Source organism: Erythrolamprus reginae, chromosome 1 (assembly GCF_031021105.1).
Source record: "Erythrolamprus reginae isolate rEryReg1 chromosome 1, rEryReg1.hap1, whole genome shotgun sequence".
Taxonomy (NCBI): Eukaryota; Metazoa; Chordata; class Lepidosauria; order Squamata; family Dipsadidae; genus Erythrolamprus; species Erythrolamprus reginae.
In genome coordinates this window covers 202,088,205-202,113,365 of record NC_091950.1, presented here as the reverse complement: position 1 = coordinate 202,113,365, position 25,161 = coordinate 202,088,205, and the positions used below count along the sequence as shown (strand labels likewise).

The following is a 25,161-nucleotide window of genomic DNA, read 5'->3' as shown; positions in this document are numbered from 1 at the left end:
GCTAATGGATTTAAATAAATAAGCAATATAGAAATGATACTTATACCGTATATGTGCATGTTATGAGATAGCCAGGGAAATCTAGTAACGTGTTCTTAATTTTTCTGTTTCATTCTAAGCTACATTATAATACCAATATTGAAACAAACAGTTCCATTTACCAGAAAATGGAACTTCCAAGATTCATCAATCTGGGTATTATAAACAAATTCCTGTTCATTGGCAATTTAAATAAGCACACCCATGAAATAGTGTTGAAAACTCTGCTGTTTGATGAAGGACATCACTTGTCTTCTATGATAATCTGCAATTCCTGAAACATATGCTAATTGGTTCGTTTAACCATAAAAAAAAAAGAATAGACAAAAAAATTAACCCAAGCAATTTTTATTTTATAATCAACAAGGCACAAAAAAAATCAGAAAAGAATACAAATGCAGACAAACATAGATCACACTTCCTTTATCCCCCTCCCCTTAGATCTCTTTAATACTACACCATTACCCACCACAACCATCACTACCACCACCATCACCACCACTAAAAAGTTTAGAAACAAGACATTTGGCTCTATTGCCATCAACTGATCTCTTCATTTTTATTTTTTACAAAGTACCTATCAACTGACTTCAAAGGGTGAAAGTGTTATTTTGGAAAAAAGAATACAATCAAGTGGTTTCTGCAAGGCGGGATGATCATTCTCATCAACTCCAATCAGTTTGCTCAGGTGAAAAAATAACTTTAGCCCAACTCATCTAGAAGGCATTAGGTTGGGGAAGGCTGACTCAAGAGTCTTTTCATAGATGCATTCAAAAAAGTGCATGTTGAACTTATAACACACCCTTCTTCCTCGAAGATAAATTTGGGGTTGAGAGAAGTGAGCTTGCAAACAGGTCTCCATGTGTTTTCTGACTTTATAGACTTGAGTGGAGGGTTCTGAGTATTATAATCAAGTTCTTATTTCTATAATAGTATACATCAAATAGTAAAGAGTTGAGTGTTGGATTCCTACATTGCACTAATCCACAATATTGTTAGCTATGATTGGTTGAATAAACTAAAAATGTCTGGTTTCACAGATCACACTTTAGCCATAATACAAAATACAATGGCTGTTCTCACAAACCACACAGAGACATAAATATGCAAATCATGTAATAATGAAAAACAATGTGTGAATACAGTTACCATACTAAGTTGCTTAGGCCTGCTTTCATAAAAATAAACATGGCTCTATTCAATTTACTGCAAATTTAAAACAAAACAAAAAAGCAAAGTAAACAGTCTGTATTTGGGGCATGAAATGATTTGCTCAACTATTTAAAAAAAGCAAATACCTCATTTTAAAAAATATCATAACTACATTAGGTCAATACAACTAAAAAGAAAATTCTCTATTACATCACATTATATTGGCTTTTATTGAACAAATGTCCTATTGATAGTTACATGTGCTTATTTTCCTGTTATTACTGCTATACCTTGTGATATCACTAATATCGAGGAGTACATTTGGAAACAATAGATATTAATGTTATTAATTCACGCAATAATGAACTGGCCATCTGAAGTCAAATGTAGTGTTCTGATCCATTAAATACACATTCTTATTGGAATATATTTTGTTATCAAATGGTACAACGCAATTCAAACAACATTTGCTTTTTTAAAAAAAGTTTTCTTGCTGCAAAATAGGAACGTGTGCTGATGTTTCTACCATGAAGTCTTTCCCAACAAATCAAATTAGATAATTATTAAAACATGTTTTACATTGAGCCCAATTGAAGAATGACAAGGTTCACCTCACACAACACTAACAACTTCAACATGGTATTTGGAATGATTGTGTAATTGCTAATATGTAGATCACAAACTTCACCTATGAGGAGCAATATGCCTTATGGAAGATTAACAAGAATATATAGCACTTCCATGACCAACCCCCAACACCCTCTACACAATAAATTTACTGTAGGCAATGTCAGCTTTTTATAAGCCTAAGTAATCTTTCCAACTCCGTGCCCCCCAGAAATACTGCATTGTGACTGCTATCACACACTAGGTTGGGGAAGATTGAACAAACTCTTATTTAATTGCATTAATATAACTACAGAATTTATGTAGTTTTTATAGACAGATCTTCTTATGCAAATCCAGATGTCCTACTTGTAGCATATTTAATGGGTAGGAGCCTGGAATATAAATGGATGTCTCTTCATTACTGGGGCACCATCATTCATACAAGTGAAGTCCTCCTTAAATAAATAATTACTCCAATTCTTCATTCATACAAAACAAAATGTATTGTTTGTGACAGGCAGAATATGATATATGAATGAAATCAACAAGAGTGGTAAAGCTGATCCTATATCCTCCTCTACTAGTGGAATATCGATCCATTACTCCTCTTTCACTGATTATTGCATGGCATGCAAATTCAATGGGTTGCTTTTCTGATATTATATTTATCGGAAGTATTCCAACTTTTAAAAGGAAATTTTTTTTTAAGGAATGTTCAAAAACTGGTGACAACACTTCAAGTGCGCCGCCAGTCTTAATCTAAATGTCTACTCAAGCAATTTCCACAGAATGAATTTTTGTTTGTTTCTTCATTCCCTGCTTAATTTATAGTATGAAACAATATTGTGTTTCTTCATCTCCCTAAATAGCAGACAAGCATACAGTGTAAATAAATACATTACAGACAGACGTTCCTGAAATCTCTGAGAATGTTATACACCAAACATAAAAATGCCTGTTATAATACAGTCAGCTCTTTTAAATGATATATTCCTATAACATTTTATGGAATTTTTTCTTCTTTTTTTTTCACTTTGAAAAATAAAGATGTCAAACCTGTGGTTTAAATGTCTTACATTTTATTTCCTCCCAGCATCTTTCTCTACCCATGATCCAAACTAAGCTTGGTTTTTATTTTAATTGGACTTGTTACTATTGAAAGTAGATACTGACATTTCAAGTAAAAATAATGGCAGCCACCTTTACTCGACATAATACATATTGTGACACATTTGTTTAAAAACATTACATTACTCAAACGTATAATACATTCTTAAATAACAAGGCCCCACAGTATTACTTTGTGAGCCTTTCCCACTTAGAAATCCCCTTTCTCGGGTTTGCGCCCACTGCTTGTGCTGCAGTTTTCCTTGTCTTTCAGCTCCTCACTTACGACTTTTCCAGTTCTTAGGCTTTGGCTATGAAATCCCTTTTTTTCAATGAGGCAACGCTGGTTATTAAGGCTTGATTTGTTTTCCATTCAAAGCTTTATTTGGAAAGAACTCTTTTTCAAAAGCAGTAGGTCTATCTTGTATCTTCTGGTTCGGTTTTTATGACCTTCCGATCAAAGTTGTTGAAAGCCGAGTGAGGAAAATCTTTCAAAATACCAAGACCTTCTGCAATAACAACAAAAAGAAAATTAGTACTGCTGGAAAGCAGTGCAAATGGGCAATGTAATCAATGGCTAGCATATAAAACCATGGTAGCATCTTACTTACTACACTGTAGTAGCAAACAAAAATGGGAGCATATTAAAACCATCATGGTGGAGAAACTAGGAGAGAAAAGGAGCAGACACCTCTATGAGCAAAGGGGTCATAGCACATTGTTGGAATTAGTGACCCTCAGAACTTAGGCTTCAGGTCTTTGGAGGAACGAGTCCTGGTAGTGAAAACTGCAAACATCCAAACTTTTAACTTGGAGTCTTAAAATGGTTGGAAAGATTACAAAGATTACAATGAGGTTTAAAGATGACAACTCCAGATTCCTTCATAACCAAAAGGCATCTTAAGTTGCCTCATTTTAAGATTTAAGATTTAATTGGATCTGTATGCCGCCCCTCTCTGAGGACTCGGGACGGCTCACAGGCATGTAAAAAACAGAAAACAGTAATAACAATCCAATTAATAATACATTAAAACAATCTTTAAAATTCTAATTAGAAATTCTAATTTTGTATAAAAACCAACAATTTTTATTTATTTATCCATTCAGTTGAGTTTTATAATTGCTCATCTCATATAGATGATAAGCAAATTAAAATCACTATAATCTGAAGCCAAGATAAAAATAATGCTATAAACCAAGTTTTTCTGAACTCTAAGCCAAGCTCCAAAAGCATCAACTGAAGCAACATTTTAACAACTATTCAGAATAAAGTAAATCTTTCTACTCTCCATTAAGAGTAACTAACCCTGTCTTGCTGATGCTAATTTTCAAGAGTTATTTTGTTGAGTTCATTTTTAATGCATGTAATGCTAGAAAAGGCAATATTTTGAAAACAGTAGCATTGGTATTGGATTTTAAGGTATGAAGCACCAGCTGATATGGAAATATATAATCTGTGTTGTCTAGCACAGCTGTCTACTGGGCATAAAGTTGTGATGGTGAATCTGTGGCATGCAGAGCCATATCTGAGGGCAGCTTCTGCTCTGGCAAGCTCACATTACTCAGCAGAGCTTACAAAACTTTCGCCAGACCCATCCTCGAATACAGCTCATCTGTATGGAACCCACACCGCATTTCAGACATCAACACCCCTGAAAATGTCCAACGATACTTCACCAGAAGAGCCCTTTACTCTCCCACTCGAAACAGAATACCCTACGAAACTAGACTTACAATCCTGGGTCTAGAAAGCCTAGAACTACAATGCCTTAAACATGATCTAAGTATTGCCCACAAGATCATATGCTGCAACATCCTGCCTGTCAACTACTAGTTCAGCTTCAACCGCAATAATACAAGAGCACGCAACAGGTTCAAACTTAATATCAACTGCTCCAAACTTGACTGTAAAAAATATGACTATCGAGTTGTCGAAGCATGGAATTCATTACCGGACTCCGTGGTGTCAACCCCCAACATTTTTCCCTTAGACTATCCACGATTGACCTCACCAGGTTCCTTAGAGGTCAGTAAGGGGCGAGCATAAGTACCTTCCGTCTCCTGTCCAATTGTCTCTCTTATATTTTATATATCTTTTCTTCCATTCATATATCCTTTCCTCTATTCTTCATTGATGTTTTCTAGTCTCATCTTTTCTTCTATCCTTTCCCTGATATTTACTACTAAATGATTTTATTCTCTTTAACTTTCAATTTGTATTAGACAAAATAAATAAATAAATAAAAATATAATGCCAGCTGATTTTCGGGGGGGGGGGTGTTTTTATCTTCCCCAGGCTTTAGGAAAGTCTCTGGAGCCTGTGGATGGTGAAAACTGGATACAATGGGCCTAGCGGAAGTTCAGAAAAGAACTTCCATTTGGGTCATTAGGCCGTTTTGCACCCTCTGCGGGCTTCAGGAAAGCCTCCTGAAGCCTGGGGAGGGTGAAAAATGGCCCAACGGGAAGTTCGTTTCTGAACTTGGGTCCATTTTTTGCCATCCACAGGCTCAGGACGCTTCACTGAGTCCTGCGCACATGCGCGTGGAGGTTTGTGTGCACATGTGCGGAGGGAGGACATTGTATTATGGTGTGGCCGTGCACACATGTGCTATTGTGCGTGCACCCTTTTGTCTCACAAGCAAAAAAAAGTTCGCCATCACTGGCATAAAGGAATTCAGGGACGCTTCCTTCTACATTCAGATAACATGGTCATCTGATGCTAAGCATACAGTAGCTCTTATATTTAAGGATTTGAAATGCTTTCCTACACCTTCCAACATTTACTTAAACAAACCTGCTGAATGATGAGAATGTCAGGTTATAATATGCACTGATGCAATTATAGGATGGCATCTTAATAGTTCTGGAATTCCACACATTTTCCTGTTAAAAGGCTGACTCCTTGCATCCTAAACATCAGTGGGTATGATATTACTTAGGTAGTATCAATCAAGTACAAACCTTAATTAATTAATCCTCGGAGAGTGGCGGCATACAAATCTAATAAATTATTATTAATTATTATTACATAACATTGTCAGAAGGAGACCTCTCTCGCCAACATGGATGGCAGTTATGGGAGTGGCATCCCAATCGAAACAAATCTCTCTATTTGTAGGTGAATTAATTATAGACTATTTCTAACATACATTTCCCAGAATATTCCAGACAGTGTGAAGGAGGTGGGGGTGATCCTTACCTGGCAATTGTGATTTTGCTTCACTACCAGCATATTGCCGGCTCAGATCACTGCAAAGGGGTTTCACTCCAGGAACTTCTCCATCTAATGAAATGTGTGGCATGTGTCTGTTTGAGAGTCCTGATATACGGAGATTTAAAGGCCTTTCACCTAAAAGAGTTCAGCACAGGTGTAAACCACGTGTGTATTATAAAATAAATGGAACAACTCTACTTTCCAAAAGACAAGCTCACTGTAAATAGCATCACATGGATGTTATTTACACAAGTCATTATTTTCTGCTTGCTTTTTCACAATATAAACCTTTCATCCAAAGCAGATTTTCAACTATTTCTTGATTCCATGGTCATCAAAAGCATGGAACCCACAAATCACCTGAAGCACTTGGGAATAAACACACAAAATAGGAACAATTGTAATGACTTTGCCTCTAGAGCATTTTGAATAAATTAATCATAAACTAATTAATAAATAAACTAAATCATAAACTAAGGTCAACAGTGGACCTTAGACTGTCTACTGTTGACCTCACCCGATTCCTAAGAGGTCAATAAGGGGCGTGCATAAGTGCACCAGTGTGCCTACTGTTGTACATACTCCTGGTCAGTTGGAGGATGATGAAGAGCTTGAGGACTCTGATAAAAATAGTGTTTATGAATTAGTGGTAGGCCCTGGGTTACAGGTATTAGAACAGGTGGGAGGCCAGCAACAGGATGTTGCTATGAGTCCAGAATCTAGTGAGGAAGAAACAGACATTTGCTGGGTTAATCCTCAATTCAGAAGGGTCCAAAAATGCAAGGAACAGGTGTTAGGAAAATGATATTAAGGGGAAGAATGGGTTAAATACTGGAGTGATGTATTAGTTACGTCAGGAGGCCAGTGGGGAAGAAGGGTGGAGTTTCAATGTTGTAGTTCTAAGATGAAATGTGTTTCAGTTTGGCTCTGGAGCGAGTAAGTTTATTCTATGTTATATTGCAGTCATTTTTTGAACCATGCTGTAAATTCATGAATTTCCGGAGACGGGAGGAGGCATGAAGGAATGCATGTGGAATGTAATTAAGAGAGATAACGGGAGAAAAGAATGTGCCAGTCTGTATTGCATTTTTGAATACGGAAGCGAAGAGAATAAAAATGGAGTTTCTTTGTTTATGAAATACTGCATTCAGTAAGCGTTATTTTCAATAACTAAAGTTCTACCAGAAACCAGAACACCTACTGTCCCTGTCCTAAGTTTCTTTCTCATTAGTACCAATATCATGTACATAAACAGTGTTATTTCTTTGTACACTAGCAATACGTACTTGACAAATAAATAAATAAATAAATAAAATATAAATTTTAAAAAACTGCAGATAACTTGTATTTCCTAAGGCAAAGTTTGGATATTGGAAAATAATTTGTGACCTCTAAATCACTCTTTAAACTTCAAGAAATTCCATTCTATATACAGAGGTATTTCTATACTGTATGATATAACAGGGCTTTATTGTGGGGGAAAATAGGAGGTAGGAATATTAGGCATGTCTGTTATCTTGCATTATAAACAAACAAACAAACAAATAAACAAATAGGATAATAATAATAGTACCAATAGTAATAAGCACAAAACATCTAAAGCACTACCTGAATACCATTCATTGGCATTGACAAAAATCTTTATCAATTAATTGCAAAGGGCAGCTTTATTTGGAGCAGCTTACATTCTGGGACAATATCTTTCAGACATCAAATAACACCTGCCAATCCCAAGTCCTTAGGAAGGACTTGACAGGTGGATTAAAATGCCAAATCCACTCTAAACATTTGATTAATTCTTCAATCAACCGTAATAATAGTAATAGTATCACTACCAGATCAACCTCAAAATGCTAACTGTAAAAGAAATGTATTATGGCAAACATATGCCTGGAAAAGCAATAGTACCTTGTCCATTCAGAGGATCTGGCGTCAATCCATTGGGACTGCTTTCTTCTGAACTTTGCCTGTAAAGACCTGTAGAGAGTCGTCTTTCCAAGCCAGCTTGGTTGCAAAGGAACTCCATTTGTTTGGCCATCATCTTTTCAGGCTGAAATGAACCAGAGATATATGCACACAGCAGAATTACTATACTGGACCACCAGCCACTTGCCAAACAGAAATAGCAAGCCTAAAAAAACAGCACAGTCATGGCCAAACACTAACATTGACAAGTAGCAGAGGATGCAGAATCTCTGCTGAGGATCTTCAAAAGCAAGAGGAATCAAAGAGTAAGCTCCAAAGGTTAGAATACTCAACTACTTTCAAACCTCCCCTCTGGTGTCTCATAAACTTGTTAAAACAATGCTGCTGTTTCAACAGGCTTTTAACCAGGATTAAATGCTTCTAGTGACCACCTGCAGTGAATTGGTTCAATATTAGTTGAATCTCTTTTCTGTTTTTATTCTCCATTTTTCCCAGTTGGGGGGAGGGAAAGTGATTAGGCCAAAGCCACACAGCTGACTTTGTGGAACTGGCATTAACAATTTCCTGGTTTCTAGCCAAAATTGCTTTAGTTTTTAGTTTTATTATTGTGTCAACCCCTAACCCCCAACACTTCTCCCTTAGACTCTCCACGATTGACTCTCCACGATTGACCTCTCCAGGTTCCTAAGAGGCCAGTAAGGGGCGTACGGAAGTGCACTGGTGTGCCTTTCGTCCCCTGTCCAATTGTCTTTCCTTTCTTTCACCTATCTTATACACAGTAGTCCCTCACCTATCGCTGGTGTTACGTTCCAGACCTGGCCGCGATAGGTGAAATCCGCGATGGGGAATTTATCGACTGATAGTACTTATTTAAGTATTTATATTGTAATTGTTTGGTAAGTTTTCATTGTTTTAAGTGTTTATAAACCCTTCCCACACAGTATTTATTTTAGATACAGTATTTAAATACAGTATTTACAATTTTAGATTTTATTTTTTTTTAAAAACCTGCCGATCGAGTTTGGCGGGCTGTTTAAATCTGCCGATCGACTTCCTCAGAAACCCGCGATGAAGTGAAGCCGCAGTAGGTGAAGCGCGGTATAGCGAGGGACTACTGTATTCTCTTCCTTTCATATATCCTCTCCTCTAAGTTCACTTTCACCCTCATATATATTACCACATGTCTATTTTTCTTCCTATGTATTTGTGTATTGGAGAAATGGACAAATAAAATAAACAAATAAATAAATAAATAAATAAGTTTGTCGCATATTCATTAAACTCTTCAGATAGGGGCAGGACAGAAAACCTGTGAGTTTAAGAAATAGCCGTATGATAACTCTAAATATATGCTAATGCACTAAAAAGATGCAATGAATTTAATAATCATCATCATAAGAATAACTAAGCATCTAGAACAGCACAAAAATAATAAATTTGCTTGCACTAAATCTTGTTACCAAAACAAAAAACACCCCCCCTCAGATCCTATGAATATTTTTAAAAGCCCATAAAGCTAGTCCTCAATTTAATAGCCCAATTGTGCCTAAAATTTATGTTGCTAAGTGAGAAATATATTAAATGAGTTTTGCCCCATTTTATGACTTTCCTTGCCACATTTGTTAAGTGAATCATTGCAGTTGTTGAGTTAGTAACACAGTTGTTAAGCAAATCTACTTTTCTCTTTGACTTTGCTTGCCAGGTCACAAAAGGTGTTCATGTGACCCTGGAACACTGCTATTGTGAACAATGTGAGTCAGTTATCAAGCATAAATCATATGACCATGGAGAATGGAAAATGGACGTAAAGCCATTTTTCCCCCAGTGCTGGTGTAACTTCAAACACTCACTAACTGAACTCTTGTTAAGTCAAGGACTGCTTGTATTGTAGTATTAAATAAAAGCATAAGCACATTGCAAGAAACAAGCCAATTAATGTGATAGCATGACCATAGTTGTAAATGAATACTTTGGATGCAAAATCAAAAATGGGGGGGGGGGGGGGAATCACACTTAAAAAAGATCAGGTTGGAAAATATAATCAACATGCTAAGGATCAGATACAAGCAAGCTGGAACAGATAAAAGAAAAACTGATAACAGAATGAAAGATTATCCAATCAAGAAATATTACCAGAGACAAGCAAGATCAAGGTAGCCCCAGAAATAATAAAGCAGCAAACAACAGGCATAGCCAAGAAAACCAGCCGATTACGCAGTACAGGCAGAATCTCTATTTCAGTTGAATCAGAAATGTTTCTACTAATTCAACAACGGAGTGTGTGCAATAAATCAACCAACACCTGACAAAGAAGAAACAATGCTACTCTTTTTGCAGTTAAGCCCAAACAGCAGAGATGTTAGATAGGGAAATTCTTGCACTGACAGAACTTAGCCGAGGCTTGACTTTTTAAACTTTCATTCTGGTATTTTCAGCACCACTCCAGCTCAGCTTAAATAGAACAGCTACCAGACTTCTGAAAGCTCCTTTTATAGTATGGCTGCCAGACAGCCAACCAATCACAATGCTTTAACTTCCTGTTCAAAAGACCTCTTGTGCTTAGCTAATCAGGCTTTAGCATCAGCCTTCCTGGCCGATTGTAAGTCGAGGACATTGCATTTCTGGCGGGGTTTTAAATTGAAGACTTAACAAGAGGGATAAAATATCAACTCATAATTGACAATGGTTTTGGAAAACTTTAACAGACAAAAGGCCAACTTCCTTCTGTTAGAGTTGGATCGATTACAAGAAGACATTCGACTCCCTGCCACAAGCCTGGATAATCACAGTCATCACACTTAGAAGTTAACAGGAGTCAGCAGAAACTTCAGAAGCTTTGTGCAAAGTTCAAGAGTACCATGGAAGACACAGTTGCTGATCATTGATGATAGACTGGGAGAGGTTAACATCAATAAAGAAAATATCACCACTATTGTTTGTACTCATACTGATTCCTCTGTCAACAATTCTGAACAATTCTTGGCCTGGCTAGGCTATCTCCCCACCTTTACCCAGAAGATCTGAAGCTGTATTGAAAAACAGTACCTGAAATTGAATTGCTGCTTAAAACCATCCACTTATATAGCCAATATACCAGTGGATTTTGGACTATAGAAATGTTCCACCCTTCCCATCAATAGAGGAAATTGGTGAAAACAGAAGGAATAAGGATATCCTATGGAAATAACATTAATAATGTGGATGAAGAAGATCACTACAAATATTTTGGTGTTCTTCAAGCTAGCAACTGGGAGACTATGAGTTCTAGTGTTGCCTGACGCATGAAGACAGCTGGGTGACTTTGAGCTAATCCTTTTATCTCAGTTCTAGGAAGCAGGCAATGACAAACCACTTCTGAAAAACTTTGCTAAGAAAATTGCAAAGACTTGTGTAGGCAGTTGCCAGGAGTTAACAATGATTTGACAGCTCAAAATAAATTAATATGGTAATAATAATAACACCCCAGACTTAACAAGTTGAAAAGAAAGACAAATAGTCTGGATGTTGTATGCTGGAGCACCGAAAGACAGCAGAGGAGGAAAAAAAAGAGAGAAAATATTGAGAAAATCACAAAATATGAAGATGTGCAAATAAAAAGACTGTGGCAAGAAAAATCAAAGACAGTACTAATAGCAATAGGAACTTTGAGTGCAATCCCCCAATATCTGGAGCACCACCTGAACACCCATTATTGTCCACATTTCAAGCCCTACCCAAAGTGGACAATAATGCCCAATCCAATCAAAACATCTAGCTGGCTATGTGACCATCATCATCACCATAAGAACAATAATAAGGATGTAAAATAAGATGCAACATTAAATCCCACATAAATGGCAAACAAAACCGAAGAGATAAAATTAATTCTTGGAAAATTAAATTAATTTGGTGGCACTGAAGAAAGGTTGGGAACCTTTCCTTGGAGTTGTCTTAGACTTAATTATAAAAATAATAAAGGCAGGTTTAAAAAATAATTAAATAAATACATAAATAAATAAAATTCCACAACAGAGAGGTTTATACCAAAAGGAACTTTCATTACTAGCACCCGTTCAGCATCACCTAGAGGCATTTGAAACAGTGCCTTCATGTGATCTAGCTATAAATGGGAGGAAAAGAATCATTTAAGCACAAAGCTCTGAGGATCAGAGCAGCCCTCTGATTACAGCAAGACAACCTATCTGCGGTGGCTTTCTGCAGTATCACACACAGTAGTTCTTCCAAGTAGAAATGACCAGGGCATGTATTTTTTGAAGCAAACTATACCTTTAATTTAGGGAATTACGAATTTGTCAAAGGTGCTAAAATGTCATTCAATCCCCAGAAGCCATTTAAGATCAATGAGCAAGCATCCCATCAAATAACAACTTGATTCTTTAGGGTTTTGTATGTGCGTGTGCACATGCATGCACTTTCAAGTCAATTTTGACCCTTGGCAAATGCCTTGCAGTTTTCTTGGCATTATTTTTCAGAAGTGGTTTGCTATTGCATCCTTTCTAGGATTGAGATAAAGTGAATGGCCCAAAGTCACCTGGCTGACACTATTCCCAAGACAGAACCAAAACTCATGGTCTCTGGCCTATTGCCTTAACTACTACAACAAACTGGCCATCTTGGGGAAATTATGAAAGCTAAAAGTCAAAATATATTGAAGACATCAAGTACTGTAATCCGATAAAAATTGTTAACTGTAATTGTTGACTACTTTCTCAGTACTGGTCAGATTGTCTCTTTGTCCCTCCTGAAAGTACTTCCCTCTCTTTAAATTTAATTTAATTTAATTTATTAGATTTGTATGCCACCCCTCTCCAGAGACTCGGACCTGAGTATTGCTTAGAAATAAGATAAGGTAACCTTTATTGTCATTTTTTACTGTGGGCACAAATGGCACACATTAAAAATGAAATTGTTGCCTGTTCTCAAAAGTGTATACATACATACACACAACCTGATGATATCCATCCTCAAACTTCTGAAAATCCATCAATAAGCATCATTATTTTTTAAAATAAAATATATCACATTAGCATAACATAAGGTTTATTTAAACTTAGTTTTGTTTCTAAAAATATGGCTGATATGACATAATTTTTCTGTTCTTTAAATAATTATTTTAATCAGATGTTGTTACTGCTATTGAAATATTCTCTCTCTGTGTATATATACAAATGATCATTTCAAAAGGATCATTGGATTTTAATAATTTATGTTTAAAATTCACCACCATAGGAAAAATGACAACACTTCACTCATACTTTATTTTTGGATGCAGTACTATCCACGTTATTTTATTTTTTTTAAAAACCCTAACAATCTGTCATTCTGAAAAGTGTAGGACAACAGTTTACTTGTGAATAATAAAAAAGCACAAAATTTGCCCTAATAAAGAAACAGGCCTTATGGACTACATGGAAAATATAATTAAGAGGGCACAGAACCTGTTAGATAGTCTAAATGAACAGAGCTGAGAGAATACTATATTCTAAATAGTGTTATTTTGAATTACAGGAACAGTTTGAAAAAACCCCAACCAACATGTGCCTATTTAAATGAGACATACAATGTTGGAAGGAAAATGGATAGAAAACAAATATACAGTAATGGGATGGGGGGGGGGGGAATCCACTTTCACATTAAACGAAACAGGATAAATCAACACATCTCTGGCACCATGGAGTTTTTGCAATTCTGCTAATAGCATTAAATGTGGAACTCTTCACCCGAGGTATTTTATTGTGTTGGAAAGCAACAGCTCTTGAATTGCTCCCTGCCAGATGCTGTGAACAACGCTAATAAGACTATGAGCGCTATCCTTCATGTGATCTGGAAACTGTAAGCCATATATCTGGAAAGCAACAGTTTTATTCCTGATTTGAAGAATGTGAAAAACATATGTTTGAACTAAAGAGTCAGAGCAATTTGATTTCATGACCACATTTGTATAACTCTGGGTATATTAGATATATATCCTTTATCAAGATGTGTTAGAAATGTATCTTTAATATAAACTCTTCTATAATGGACACTAATACTACTTAATAGAATAGAACAGAATAGAATTTTTAATTGGCCAAGTGTGATTGGACATACAAGGAATTTTTCTTGGTTCATATATTCTCAGTGTACATAAAAGATAAGATACGTTTCTCAAGAATCATGACAGTCCGGGTACAAATAAGCAATCAAATCATATTAGGAACCAGTCAATATAGGTTGTAAGGATACAAGCAACAAAGTTACAGTCATACAGATAATGGGAGGAGATGGGTGATGGGAACAATGAGAAGATTAATAATAGGAGACTTAGTAGATAGTTTGACAGTGTTGTGGGAATTAGTTGTTTAGCACAGTGATGGCGTTCGAGAAAAAAACTGTTGTTGTGTCTAATTGTTCTAGTTTGCAGTGCTCTATAGTGTTGTTTTGAGGGTAGGTGTTGAAACAGTTTGTGTTCAGGATGTGATGTCTATGTAAATATTTTCACAGCCCTCTTTTTGACTTGTGCAGTAAACAGGTCCTCAATGGAAGGCAGGTTGATAACAATTGTTTTTTCTGCAGTTCTAATTATTCTCTGAATGTAAATATTCCTTATATAGTCATATTCTGTACCAGTGTGTAAACCATCTTCGTTGTCTCTGCTCACTTTATGTAAAAGAACAAAGTGTACAAAACAGGATTAAGGACAGAAACTGAATTTTTAATAAGATTCAGGATAATAGGATAATGTTTCTAATTCATTAGTAATAAATAAATTAGAATAAAAGGAATAAATAAAGTATAGGATAGGAAGAATAATACCCCTTTTAATACTCCTTAGATTACCTCAAGCAGTCAACAAAGCAAGCCATGGATTATTGAACAAACAACCCTAGAGTTCATACTGGTGGCACAAATGAGCAGGCTCAAATTATCCTACTTCAGACATATTCCAGCTCTCTGGAAAATAATAATAATAATTTATTAGATTTGTATGCCGCCCCTCTCCAAGGACTCTAATGCTGGCAAGGAAAGAGAAGAAGAGGACAATCAGAAGAAAAGTAGATGGACTCAATTATAGTGGCACTACTGAAGATCAAGTTGGAGACAGATTGTCATGGAGAAAATCTTTCTATGTGGTTGCTAGGAGTCCAACCCCCCACCAAAACAATTCCCCACCTTGAAGGTAAATAATCAGAATAATATAAAACCAAGAGGTGGGTTTCAGCAGGTTGCAAAGAACTAGTAGTGGAAATTTTGAGTAGTTTGGAGAACTAGTAAATACCATTTCTGACTGCCCCGGACCCCATCTAGTCTCTGCCTCCTGAGTCCCAGCTGATCGTGAGGAAATGGGGATTTTGCAGTAATCTTCTCCTGGAGTGGGGAGGGAATGGAGATTTTGCAGTATCCTTCCCCTGCCATGCCCACCAAGCCACATCACCCCCACCAAGCCATGCCCACAGAACCGGTAGTAAAAAAAATTGAATCCCACTACAATACAACAGCAAATTTCCTCCAATTTTGCTTATTCTACTGAATTCAACCTCTCTAAGATCCTCTTTCACCTACAATGCAGAAAAGTCAAGCTTTAACAACACAGCCTGTGAGCAAACACCCACATTAGGTCAAAATCTCTCAAACTTCATGCTGGCTGAAAGACTTGGCATGCTTTTCTTCTTTACAAAAGCAGCAGCTCTAAGATACTGTCATGTATCTGGTACTGTCATGGACAAGTCCATAGATTTAGGCAACAGCACAGTAATTTGCAGTTATCTTTTCCAGTAGTTTTATTTTTTCCTTAAAATTGCCAATCTAGCTTGCAGCCCTGTCATTTTTTTAAAACGGTCTCCCATTCTAGTACAAACCAAGTCCAATCTTGCTTAGCTTTTCAAGATCAGGTTGGCTAAATGCCATCACATAGCTAGTTATTAAATGTAGTGGCTAGTTATTTCTTGTTTCCATCATTTCTTCTTACTTTATACCAGTGTGTCAAACTGGTGTCCCATGGGCCAGATGTGTCATGGGCAGGTCACACCCACCCCAGCTCCGCGAAAACGGCATGTGATGGCAACATGAGGCGGTGAATTTGACACTTGTGCTCTATAGCAGTGTTTCCCAACCTTGGCAACTTGAAGACATTTGAACTTCAACTCCCAGAATTCCCCAGCCAGCGAATGCTGGCTGGGGAATTCTGGGAGTTGAAGTCCAGATATCTCCAAGTTGCCAAGGTTGGGAAACACTGCTCTATAGGATTCCAGATTATCTAACCACTGTATCTTTTGAGGGCCATGGAATGCAATGTTTCAAAATAATTGTTTTTTCATGGGCCTTCCCCTCTCCCCACCCCAGATAAGAAGATTAAGAGCTGCTATGTAATTTTCTTTGCCTGCTTATGCTGTTTTAATTGTTTAATTATTTCACATGCCACCCCCCGAAAAAAATAACCTGGAGTGGCATATTCACATTATAAATAAACAAATACACCAAGAATAGCATTAAACTCCTTCCCAATTTTTGCAATTTAAACAATATATGTAATAAAAACTGTACATCAGAAATAGGTTGTACATATGGTCACCCCACAATTAAATTGCAATTGATTCATCCGAGATTGTTAGATTTGAATGGCTGAAAGAATGTGGAGTAGCAATACAGTGAAAGATTACACGGAGCACTTTAATAATTTGATATTAAATCAGACAGATCAGCTATATCTTTAAGTATCTTGTTTCACAATTCAAAAATCCAGAAAGGAGCAGCAACAGGATCAGTTCTTTCTCTTTCAAAGTATTTTCATCAGACTGCAGTGAGTACAAATGTAACCAAGAAAGCAAAAGCAATTTTCTCTATATAATTTATTCAGGTATACACCCCATTGTATTAACTATGTGTTAATAGACATATTAGGTTCTAATTATATGCAAACAGTAACGCATATCTTGGATTGCACTTTATTTAATGTTTTGTATTTCTGAAAAATCAAGGCTGTGTTCACTTGAAAAATGAATAGGGTATAAGTGGAAAGGGCAGAGGGGGAAACGGCACGCTCTAATAGTTTAATAAATTAATGTATGAAGAAATCAAAATAGATGCTTCACGAAGGTGCAGAAAAGTAGTATGAAAGGCTTCAACAATTCAGCCCTACTCTTATTTGTTACAGTTACTCTTCAAAAGTTACAGCTAAATAAAAACATTTAATCCACTTTGTCATCAAATGAGGAAAGGGGGGGAGGGGGAAGAAAAGTCAGGAACTTTACAAATGCAAACAACTTCAATGTTATTAAGGCATTTTATGTGAAGTTTTATCTATTTCTCATTTAATGTTTTTCTAATCGTGCTATCGTCACCTGGTACAAATAGTTTGCCATAACATTTGGAGGTGGTGGCGTTGACAAATTAAGGTGATAAAAAGAGATGTAAAACAGGCAGAAAAACAGCCAAAGAGATGTCCCCAAATTAGAAGACTGGATCTCAAGTGTATATCTCCAATCTTCTCCAGCTCCCTCCTATCTAGAGTTGTTATTTTCAGCTATACTGGTTTTCAGAGAATCCCCAAAGCTCCAAATTAACTAATTTCCCAACTACACCTCACTGCAGCTCCATACCTGATTAATCAGAAGAAAACAGAGGCTTCTTACAGTATTTGGTAACCAAGGAATGGTCCTCCTTTCAACCTGGCTAATCGGATAGATTGTCCAGATATTGCAGAGTTGTTTACTTGTTTTGTGTTTGATCACTTTACATCAACTCTGACTTTACTGAAGTCTTATGCTGCCCCGCTCCCCAACTCTGGAGGGTTCATGAAGCTGGAACGAAGGGGAAGAAGGAGGTGAAAATTAATGGCACCAGACAGGACAGGAAATTTGGAGTTGGGGAGTCCATGCTTTCAACTATGAGTGTAGGTATCATAGAACAGATGTATGATAGTATTAAATCATTGGGACAGGCAGAACGTCTGGCAGCTGGGAATTTGGTCCGTTTCCCAACTCTGAATTCCTTAAGTAAGGATAAACTTAAATCTCTGCAAGAATTTGTAGGACTCATTTCTGATTTAGAATTATGCAATCATAGAGTGGGAAGGAACCTTTGAGGCCTTATAGACTAGCCTCCGGTTCACGGCAGAATACACAGAAAGAGTTTGATTTTATAGTACTTAAATCACATTTTTAGTTTAGGCAACAGTATGCACTATGAAAATTGACAATGCTGGACAGGAATGAAAAGTTTCAGTATGACACAGTTTTGAAGTTGAGCTTCGTCTGTGGGTGTTAGAACTCCAGAATTCCAGTTTTTCAAAAGTTTCCTCCCCTCTAAAGTTACTCACTGCTTCTCACTGCTGGCAATTCACTTGCCAGCAAGTAAATTATTTTTATTCAGTTAAGATTATACTTAATGGTATACTGCAATAGTGATTACAGGTAGTTTTATGTTAACAACAGTAATTGGGACTGCCAAATCCACCGCTAAGTGACACAGTAATAAAACATGACATCAGGTGGCCATGCCAACTTCTGACAGCAGTTCCAGTTGTGGTGGTTGGGCCCAACATTACACAATTGCTATTCGCAATCTCCTGCTAGTTTCTTCATTGACTTGCTTCTCAGAAGCCAGCAGCGGTCATAAAGGATGATCATGTAATTGTGGGACTACTATAATTGCGAGCCAGTTGTTAAAATGCTTGAATTTTAACAACTGGAATCCACAGGAATGCTACATTGGCTGCAATTTTAAGGAGTCTCCTCGTAAGTCTCCTCATTCACTGCCATCATGACTTCAAATGGTCATTGAATGAGGATTGCCTGTATTTTTTTCCCCCTTTTTGATCACCCTGCAGACTTTTTCATCATGACAAGAAAAGCTAATAAGCGAGTTTTCATTTGCACATTTTACAGAGACTCATTTTAATAAATCAGAAAAATCTGGTTATAGCCAACTTCTTCAGATGCACTATGAGCTGCAGTGCATGAAAGCTTCTGCCTTTTAACTAAATGTATTCGTTGGAAAAAGTCATACTAAACTCCTCCAGATTTTTTGGCCACTGCAGACTAAAATGGTTCATCTCCTACTACGTCTGTTTTAATAGGTTTCTTTTTTCTCCAAATGTAACATGAAAGTTATTTAAACATTCCCTCGGCTTCAGAGGATAGGATTCCTCCCCCCATCTTTCAACTTAGAAGTTATAATCGATCATCTTTCTAAAAAGATATAATAATCGTATGAGTTATATGCCTACACTGGGAATAATAGCCGCCCTGAGTCTGCGGAGAGGGGCAGCATACAAATCAGATAGATAGATAGATAGATAGATAGATAGATAGATAGATAGATAGATAGATAGATAGATAGATAGATAGATGTTAGATAGATAGATAGATAGATAGATAGATAGATGTTAGATAGATAGATGTATGATAGGTAGGTAGGTAGGTAGATAGATAGATAAATATAGATAAGTAAGTAAGTAAGTAAGTAAGTAAGTAAGTAAGTAAGTAAGTAAGTAAGTAAGTAAGTAAGTAAGTAAGTAAGTAAGAGCCCCTAGGCTAGTGATAGCGAACCTTTTTTCCCTAGGTGCTGAAAGAGTGTGCATAAGCGCTATCGCACAGGCACAAGTGCCCACACCCATAATTCAATGCCTGGGGAGGGCGAAAACAGCTTCCCTTGCCCCCCAAAGGCCGGAAATGGCCTGTTTCCCAACTTTTGGTGGGCCCTGTAGGCTCGTGTTTGGCCCTCCCCAGGCTCCCAAGGTTTCCCTGGAGCCAGGGGAGAATAAAAACGCCCATGCCCATGGAGGCTCTCAGGAAGCCAAAAACACCCTCTCAGAGCCAGTGTACAAGCCAAAAACCAGCCGGTCGGCACACACGTGCACGTTGGAGCTGAGCTAGGGCAACAGCTCATGTGCCAGCAGATATGGCTCCACATGCCGTAGATTTGCCATCACTGCCCTAGGCCGACCTTAACGATTTTTTCTAAAAAAAATCTGTAGGATTAGGGAATAATATGGATGTGCAATAACAGAGATGTGCAAAGATCAAACTCTTCTGTTTTAAGTTGAAAGCCGCTGTTAGCAGAAACACACCGATGCCATTATGACCACATTGAAGATGTTTTGAATTATTTTGGATTTCAATTACTTTGAATTTGAAATCTTTTGTACAGCACTACGACAGAATATCCTGTTAAAGAAAGAAGTGTCCTGGAATCATCAACTTACAACCATTCATGTAGTGACCAAAGTTATAAAGGCACTGGAAATAATTAATTATGACACATGACCACTACAGCATCCCTATGGTCACATGACCATTGGTGGCCGATCAATTTCCGGTCACAATTCAAAGTGTTGGTTATGACCTATAAAGCCCTTCATGGCATCGGACCAGAATATCTCCGGGACCGCCTTCTGCCGCACGAATCCCAGCGACCGGTTAGGTCCCACAGAGTTGGCCTTCTCCAGGTCACGTTGACTAAACAATGTCGTTTGGCGGGACCCAGGAGAAAAGCCTTCTCTGTGGTGGCCCCGGCCCTCTGGAACCAGCTCCCCCCAGATATCAGAGTTGCCCCCACCCTCCTTGCCTTTCGCAAGCTCCTTAAAACCCACCTCTGTCGTCAGGCATGGGGGAATTGAAATTTTCCCTTCCCCCTAGGCTTATAGAATTTATACATGGTATGATCATTGGTTCTTTAAATTGGGGTTTTTTAGATTATTTTTAATATTAGATTTGTTTACATTGTCTTTTTTATTGTTGTTAGCCGCCCCGAGTCTTCGGAGGGGTGGCATACAAGTCTAATAAATACAAATACAAATACAAACACAAATACAAATGGCATGTATTTATGATCATGTGATCACTCTGTATAAATAACCCTTGCAGCTTGGTTCTGACAAACAAAGTCAATGGGAGAAGCTGGATTCGCTTAACAATCGCAAAATTCGTTTAAGAACTGCAGTGATTTACTTAATAACTGTGGCAGAAAAGGTCATAAAATGGTGCGCAACTGACTTAACAATGAAAACTTTGGACTCCTAGGTTTGCCAGATTACTTACAATCAGACTCCCTATGGAACATCATTTGTTTACCTGGGAACCAAGCGCCGCTAGTTCTTCACACTTCCCTTTTGACAATGCTTGCTGTAGTTTCACTGGATCTTCTTGATAAAAACTCTGGATGGCATCTTGGAAATCAGGAAAGCCAACCTATCAACATGGAAGATGGAGAAAAGAAGCATTTAGTACAGCAGACGTTTTCTACCTGTAACACAGAAAAAACTAGTTACCTACATTAGCTCTAGAATAGAATTCTTAACAGCCAAGTATGACTACTAGACATCAAGGAATTTGTCACTGTGTATGTCAGTGTTCTCTCTAAAAAATTTTTGGGGTGGGCGGAAAAGTATAGTGTCTGAGCGGCAGTCCCTTCGGGACTGGACGGCACAGAAATAATAATAAAATTTCCCTCTCGGCTTCTGGGCAGGTTTGGAAAACTCTGAGTTGATGATGATTTTTAAGTGAGCGATTGCTCACTGCTCAGCTTAGAGGGAACTATGGTGTACGTACAACCAATGAGTGATAAATTGTGATCATAGTCATCATAAAAATACATTCATTGCAAATCACAAGATACAACACTTAGTGATAGTCATAGGATACTAAATAAGCAATCCACATAAATCACACTAGGCTACTAAATAAATGGTAAGGTTTCACATAATCTGGCAATTGACTCATATTTATGACTGTTGCTGTGTCCCAGGGTCACATTATTCCCTTTTGCAACATTCTTTCTGACAAGCAAAGTCAATAAGCAAACAAGATTGCTTAACAACAGTTTGGCTACCAACTACTGTGATCCTCTTAACTGTGGCAAGAGAGGTAGTAAAATGGAGGGAAACTCACAGCAACAAAAAAAAATTGGCCTAAATTGTGGTCATAAGTCAAGGACTACCTGTACCAACCAATTACCACAAAGGTTAAAAAAAGAAAATGATGTCTTATCTTTTTGAAAAGCACACAATAGCCATACAGATATACCTTTATATCTGAGCAATGCTGAAAGAGAACATTTCTGAAAACACCAAGGAAGCTACAAAAGGTGAAACAAGCATTCCAATTAAGCTAAAAGCAAAAGAATTAAACTTCTTTAGGGCTATAACTAACTAAGTGAGAACCTAGAAAGGAGGTGGGGGAGGAAGTGGCTTCCTTCTACCAGCCAAGCAGCCTTTCAAAAATTGAGCTGATTGTTGGAATTTGAAGAAAGGCCTTGAAGCAGCTATAATGAGCCTCTTTAAATGATAGCCAGTATGACTCTCAAGTGAATATTATGCTGATTATCTCTTGTAGTACTGCAGTTGTGGTGATAATGTCATTGACACCAACTGGTATAAAACCCAATATGTTCTCAGCTAGGAGAATGGCAAGCTTTCCACCTTTGGAGACAAGCAGGGGTGGCCTACTGCTCAGACGGGGGTGGGTGGGAAGGGGGGCGCAATGGGATAGCGAAAATGGAGCTCCATCCCAGAGCACCCAATTTGTATTGAAAGATGTTGAAAGAAAATGCAGGGCATCCTGCATAAGCCACGCCCAGTGTGGTAGTTAAATTTTTGGTAGCCCTTCACTGGAGACAAGAAGATATCTATTTTGGAGGAGGGGGGGGGGATAGAAAATTGCTAGAACTAAAACTGCAATACTTTTAAAGTGGTACGGAAGAGAAATTCTGTTAGGCTCTATTTTACTCTCGCTGAATCCAGTTCAAAAACTTTGTAACTTAAAGCAATGTTTCAAACATTGCCCCCAACCCATCAATCCTAAAAGGGGCCATTGTGTATTTTGCACATTAATCTAAACTAACCACACCAAAACATAGGTTTCCAAATTGGCTCCAAAATACATTTGGCTCAACTTAATTCATAAAAGCCACTGCAATTTCCCCTCTTAATTAAATAATGATTAAAAAAAGAAAAGTAAACATAGTTTTAATATCAAATGATTACAGGCATCATTCTAAAATGTGGACTACATGGAACTCCTGTTCTCAACTATTTTCTTAAAGCTTTTAAGGTCAAAATACATCTGTAAACTTTGGTCTTAATCTGTAAATTTTTCTGTTCAAAATAACAAATGCCTAAAGCAGACATTTTTCTGAATGCTATGCCTGTTTGTCTTTGTTTCAAATTGCCCCAACCCAACAGAAATGGTGACTGTACACAACAAAGATTAATTGCACTAAATTATAAATATGGTTTGTTTGTTTGTTTTGAACAGTGTATGTATGCATCACAATTTAAGATCCATTATCATATGTGGTGGACCTGTCCAAAATCAAAGAAGTGTTGGTGCAAAATAAAGAACTGGATGGAAGAAATAACAGGACAAAAAATATAATTTAAACCGGAATTATTCCTTCTTGGTATCCTAGAAGCAAAAATGGATAAGGAAATGCAATATATAATAATGCACGTACTGACAGCTGCTAGGATTATCTTAGCACAACACTAGAAACAGTCCGACTGCCTGTTGGATGTAAAAATTATTAGTAAAATGTTGGAATTTTAAAATGTTGACAATGAAGCTAAATGAAAGACATGAATCAGAATATTACAAAGTTTGGAGTTAGATGGTATATCTGGTAATAAAAGAGAAATAAAATTTAGGCAACAACATATGAATATCTAAACGTATGTATATAAAAGAATGTAAAAAACAGGGATATGTATGTAAATAGTAATGACGTAAATAAAAATGTAATAAAATTACTTAAAAAAATTAGAATTTAGAAGTAACTGTTATTAGTGATATTGGTACAAACTCACTGTAATGAGGAAAACTGTGTGTTTTATGGGTTTTTTGTGTGTTTTGTATTTAATCTTTAAAATGCTCAATAAAATTATTTTTTTTTAAAAAGAAATATGTACAGCTAGAGAAGTACAGCAATGAATAAAAACTGCTGATTGATTAAGGAACATCACTGTTAACTATTAGCTATAGCACCACGTCTGCTCTCTTGACTTCCCTGGGATACAGGTGCAAATATCTGGGCTTCTCCCTCAGAAATAAAATCGAGGCAGGCCTAGCTGTCAGTAGAAACTATCAGGCTTTTGCTGCACACCAACTTCTTCTTGAGATGCTAACTAAAATAAACAAAGGTTATTTTAAAAAAAACCAAGAGAGAGAGAGAGAGAGCCTCCATGAACCTATCATTCCTTTCTCCTTATTGGTGCTTATGGTCTGGCCTGTGAAAATGCACACAGAATGCCATACTTCCTTCCAACTTGGCTGTTCTAACAGTGATTTCTTCGAGCAGATGTTCTCAGTAGCACAGGCACTTTTCTTCCCCCTCCGCTAGCCCTGCTCCCACTACAAACACACCAGACTGCAGGGCTTCTGGATTGTTGCTTTTTTAAAAAAAATCTTCAGGGAGCAAATGAAATCCCACACTCTCCCTTTGCAACCTCGCTTGACAGTGGTGTGGGCGGGCTCGTACCTTTTTTTCTTCCCTCTCTCTCCCACCCTATCTAAGGCTGACATTAATGCTGAACTTCTCTCCTGCTCCCCCCCCCCCCAAGCTTTTCCATTTCCCTATAGGCCTCTTATTCCCACTGAGCTTTTCAGGCGCTGAAGTTTGCATCAGATTTCCCCTCCCCCTCCAAAGCAGCTAGCTGTTTTCACAGTGCCTTTGTACCTCTAGTCCATAGGAGGGCAAGCATGCCAAAGTCCCCACCCCCGCAAAGCATGCTTTCACACACATACACACACACACACACCTTTCCATTTCTTCCCAGCTGCCAACGCTAATTTTGGAAAGGAAACCTCTGCCCACACAGCAGATAAACAAACAAAGCAGATCACAGTAACCCTGCCTTCGTTGCCCGGCCAATAACTGCCTCTGCTTTCTCCTAATGTCTCCTTCCCAACAGCCTGCACACAGGTCAGGAAGTTGTGGGAAGTGTTCCCTATTCATGCGTGCCGAGAACAGGGGACAACTCCGAAAGACAAGCAGCCCCCTTCCCCCCCCCTTAAGAAAGTAGCTGCTTGGAGGAAAAGAGTTTTTGTGTGGAATGGAAACTCCGACAGTGACTCCCACTCATCGAGTCCAAATCTCCTTCCTTGTATTTCTTCAACCACCCTCTCTGCTCCCAGGGACTG

General features: G+C 37.6%; 1 protein-coding gene across 2 annotated transcripts in view; it reads right to left on the bottom strand.

The window, feature by feature from the left end:
* Positions 1–371: 371 nt before the first annotated feature.
* The window catches only part of NAB1 (NGFI-A binding protein 1), a 65,970-nt gene continuing 41,180 nt past the window's right edge, over positions 372–25,161 (bottom strand). For both annotated transcript variants that reach the window (XM_070731947.1, XM_070731948.1), the window contains exons 5-8: positions 21,100–21,216; positions 8,030–8,171; positions 6,107–6,256; positions 372–3,416 (exon numbers count right to left, since the gene is read on the bottom strand). In XM_070731947.1, coding sequence (XP_070588048.1) covers positions 3,325–3,416; positions 6,107–6,256; positions 8,030–8,171; positions 21,100–21,216 — 501 coding nt within the window. In that variant the 3' untranslated portion in view covers positions 372–3,324. The remainder of the gene's footprint in view (positions 3,417–6,106; positions 6,257–8,029; positions 8,172–21,099; positions 21,217–25,161) is intronic.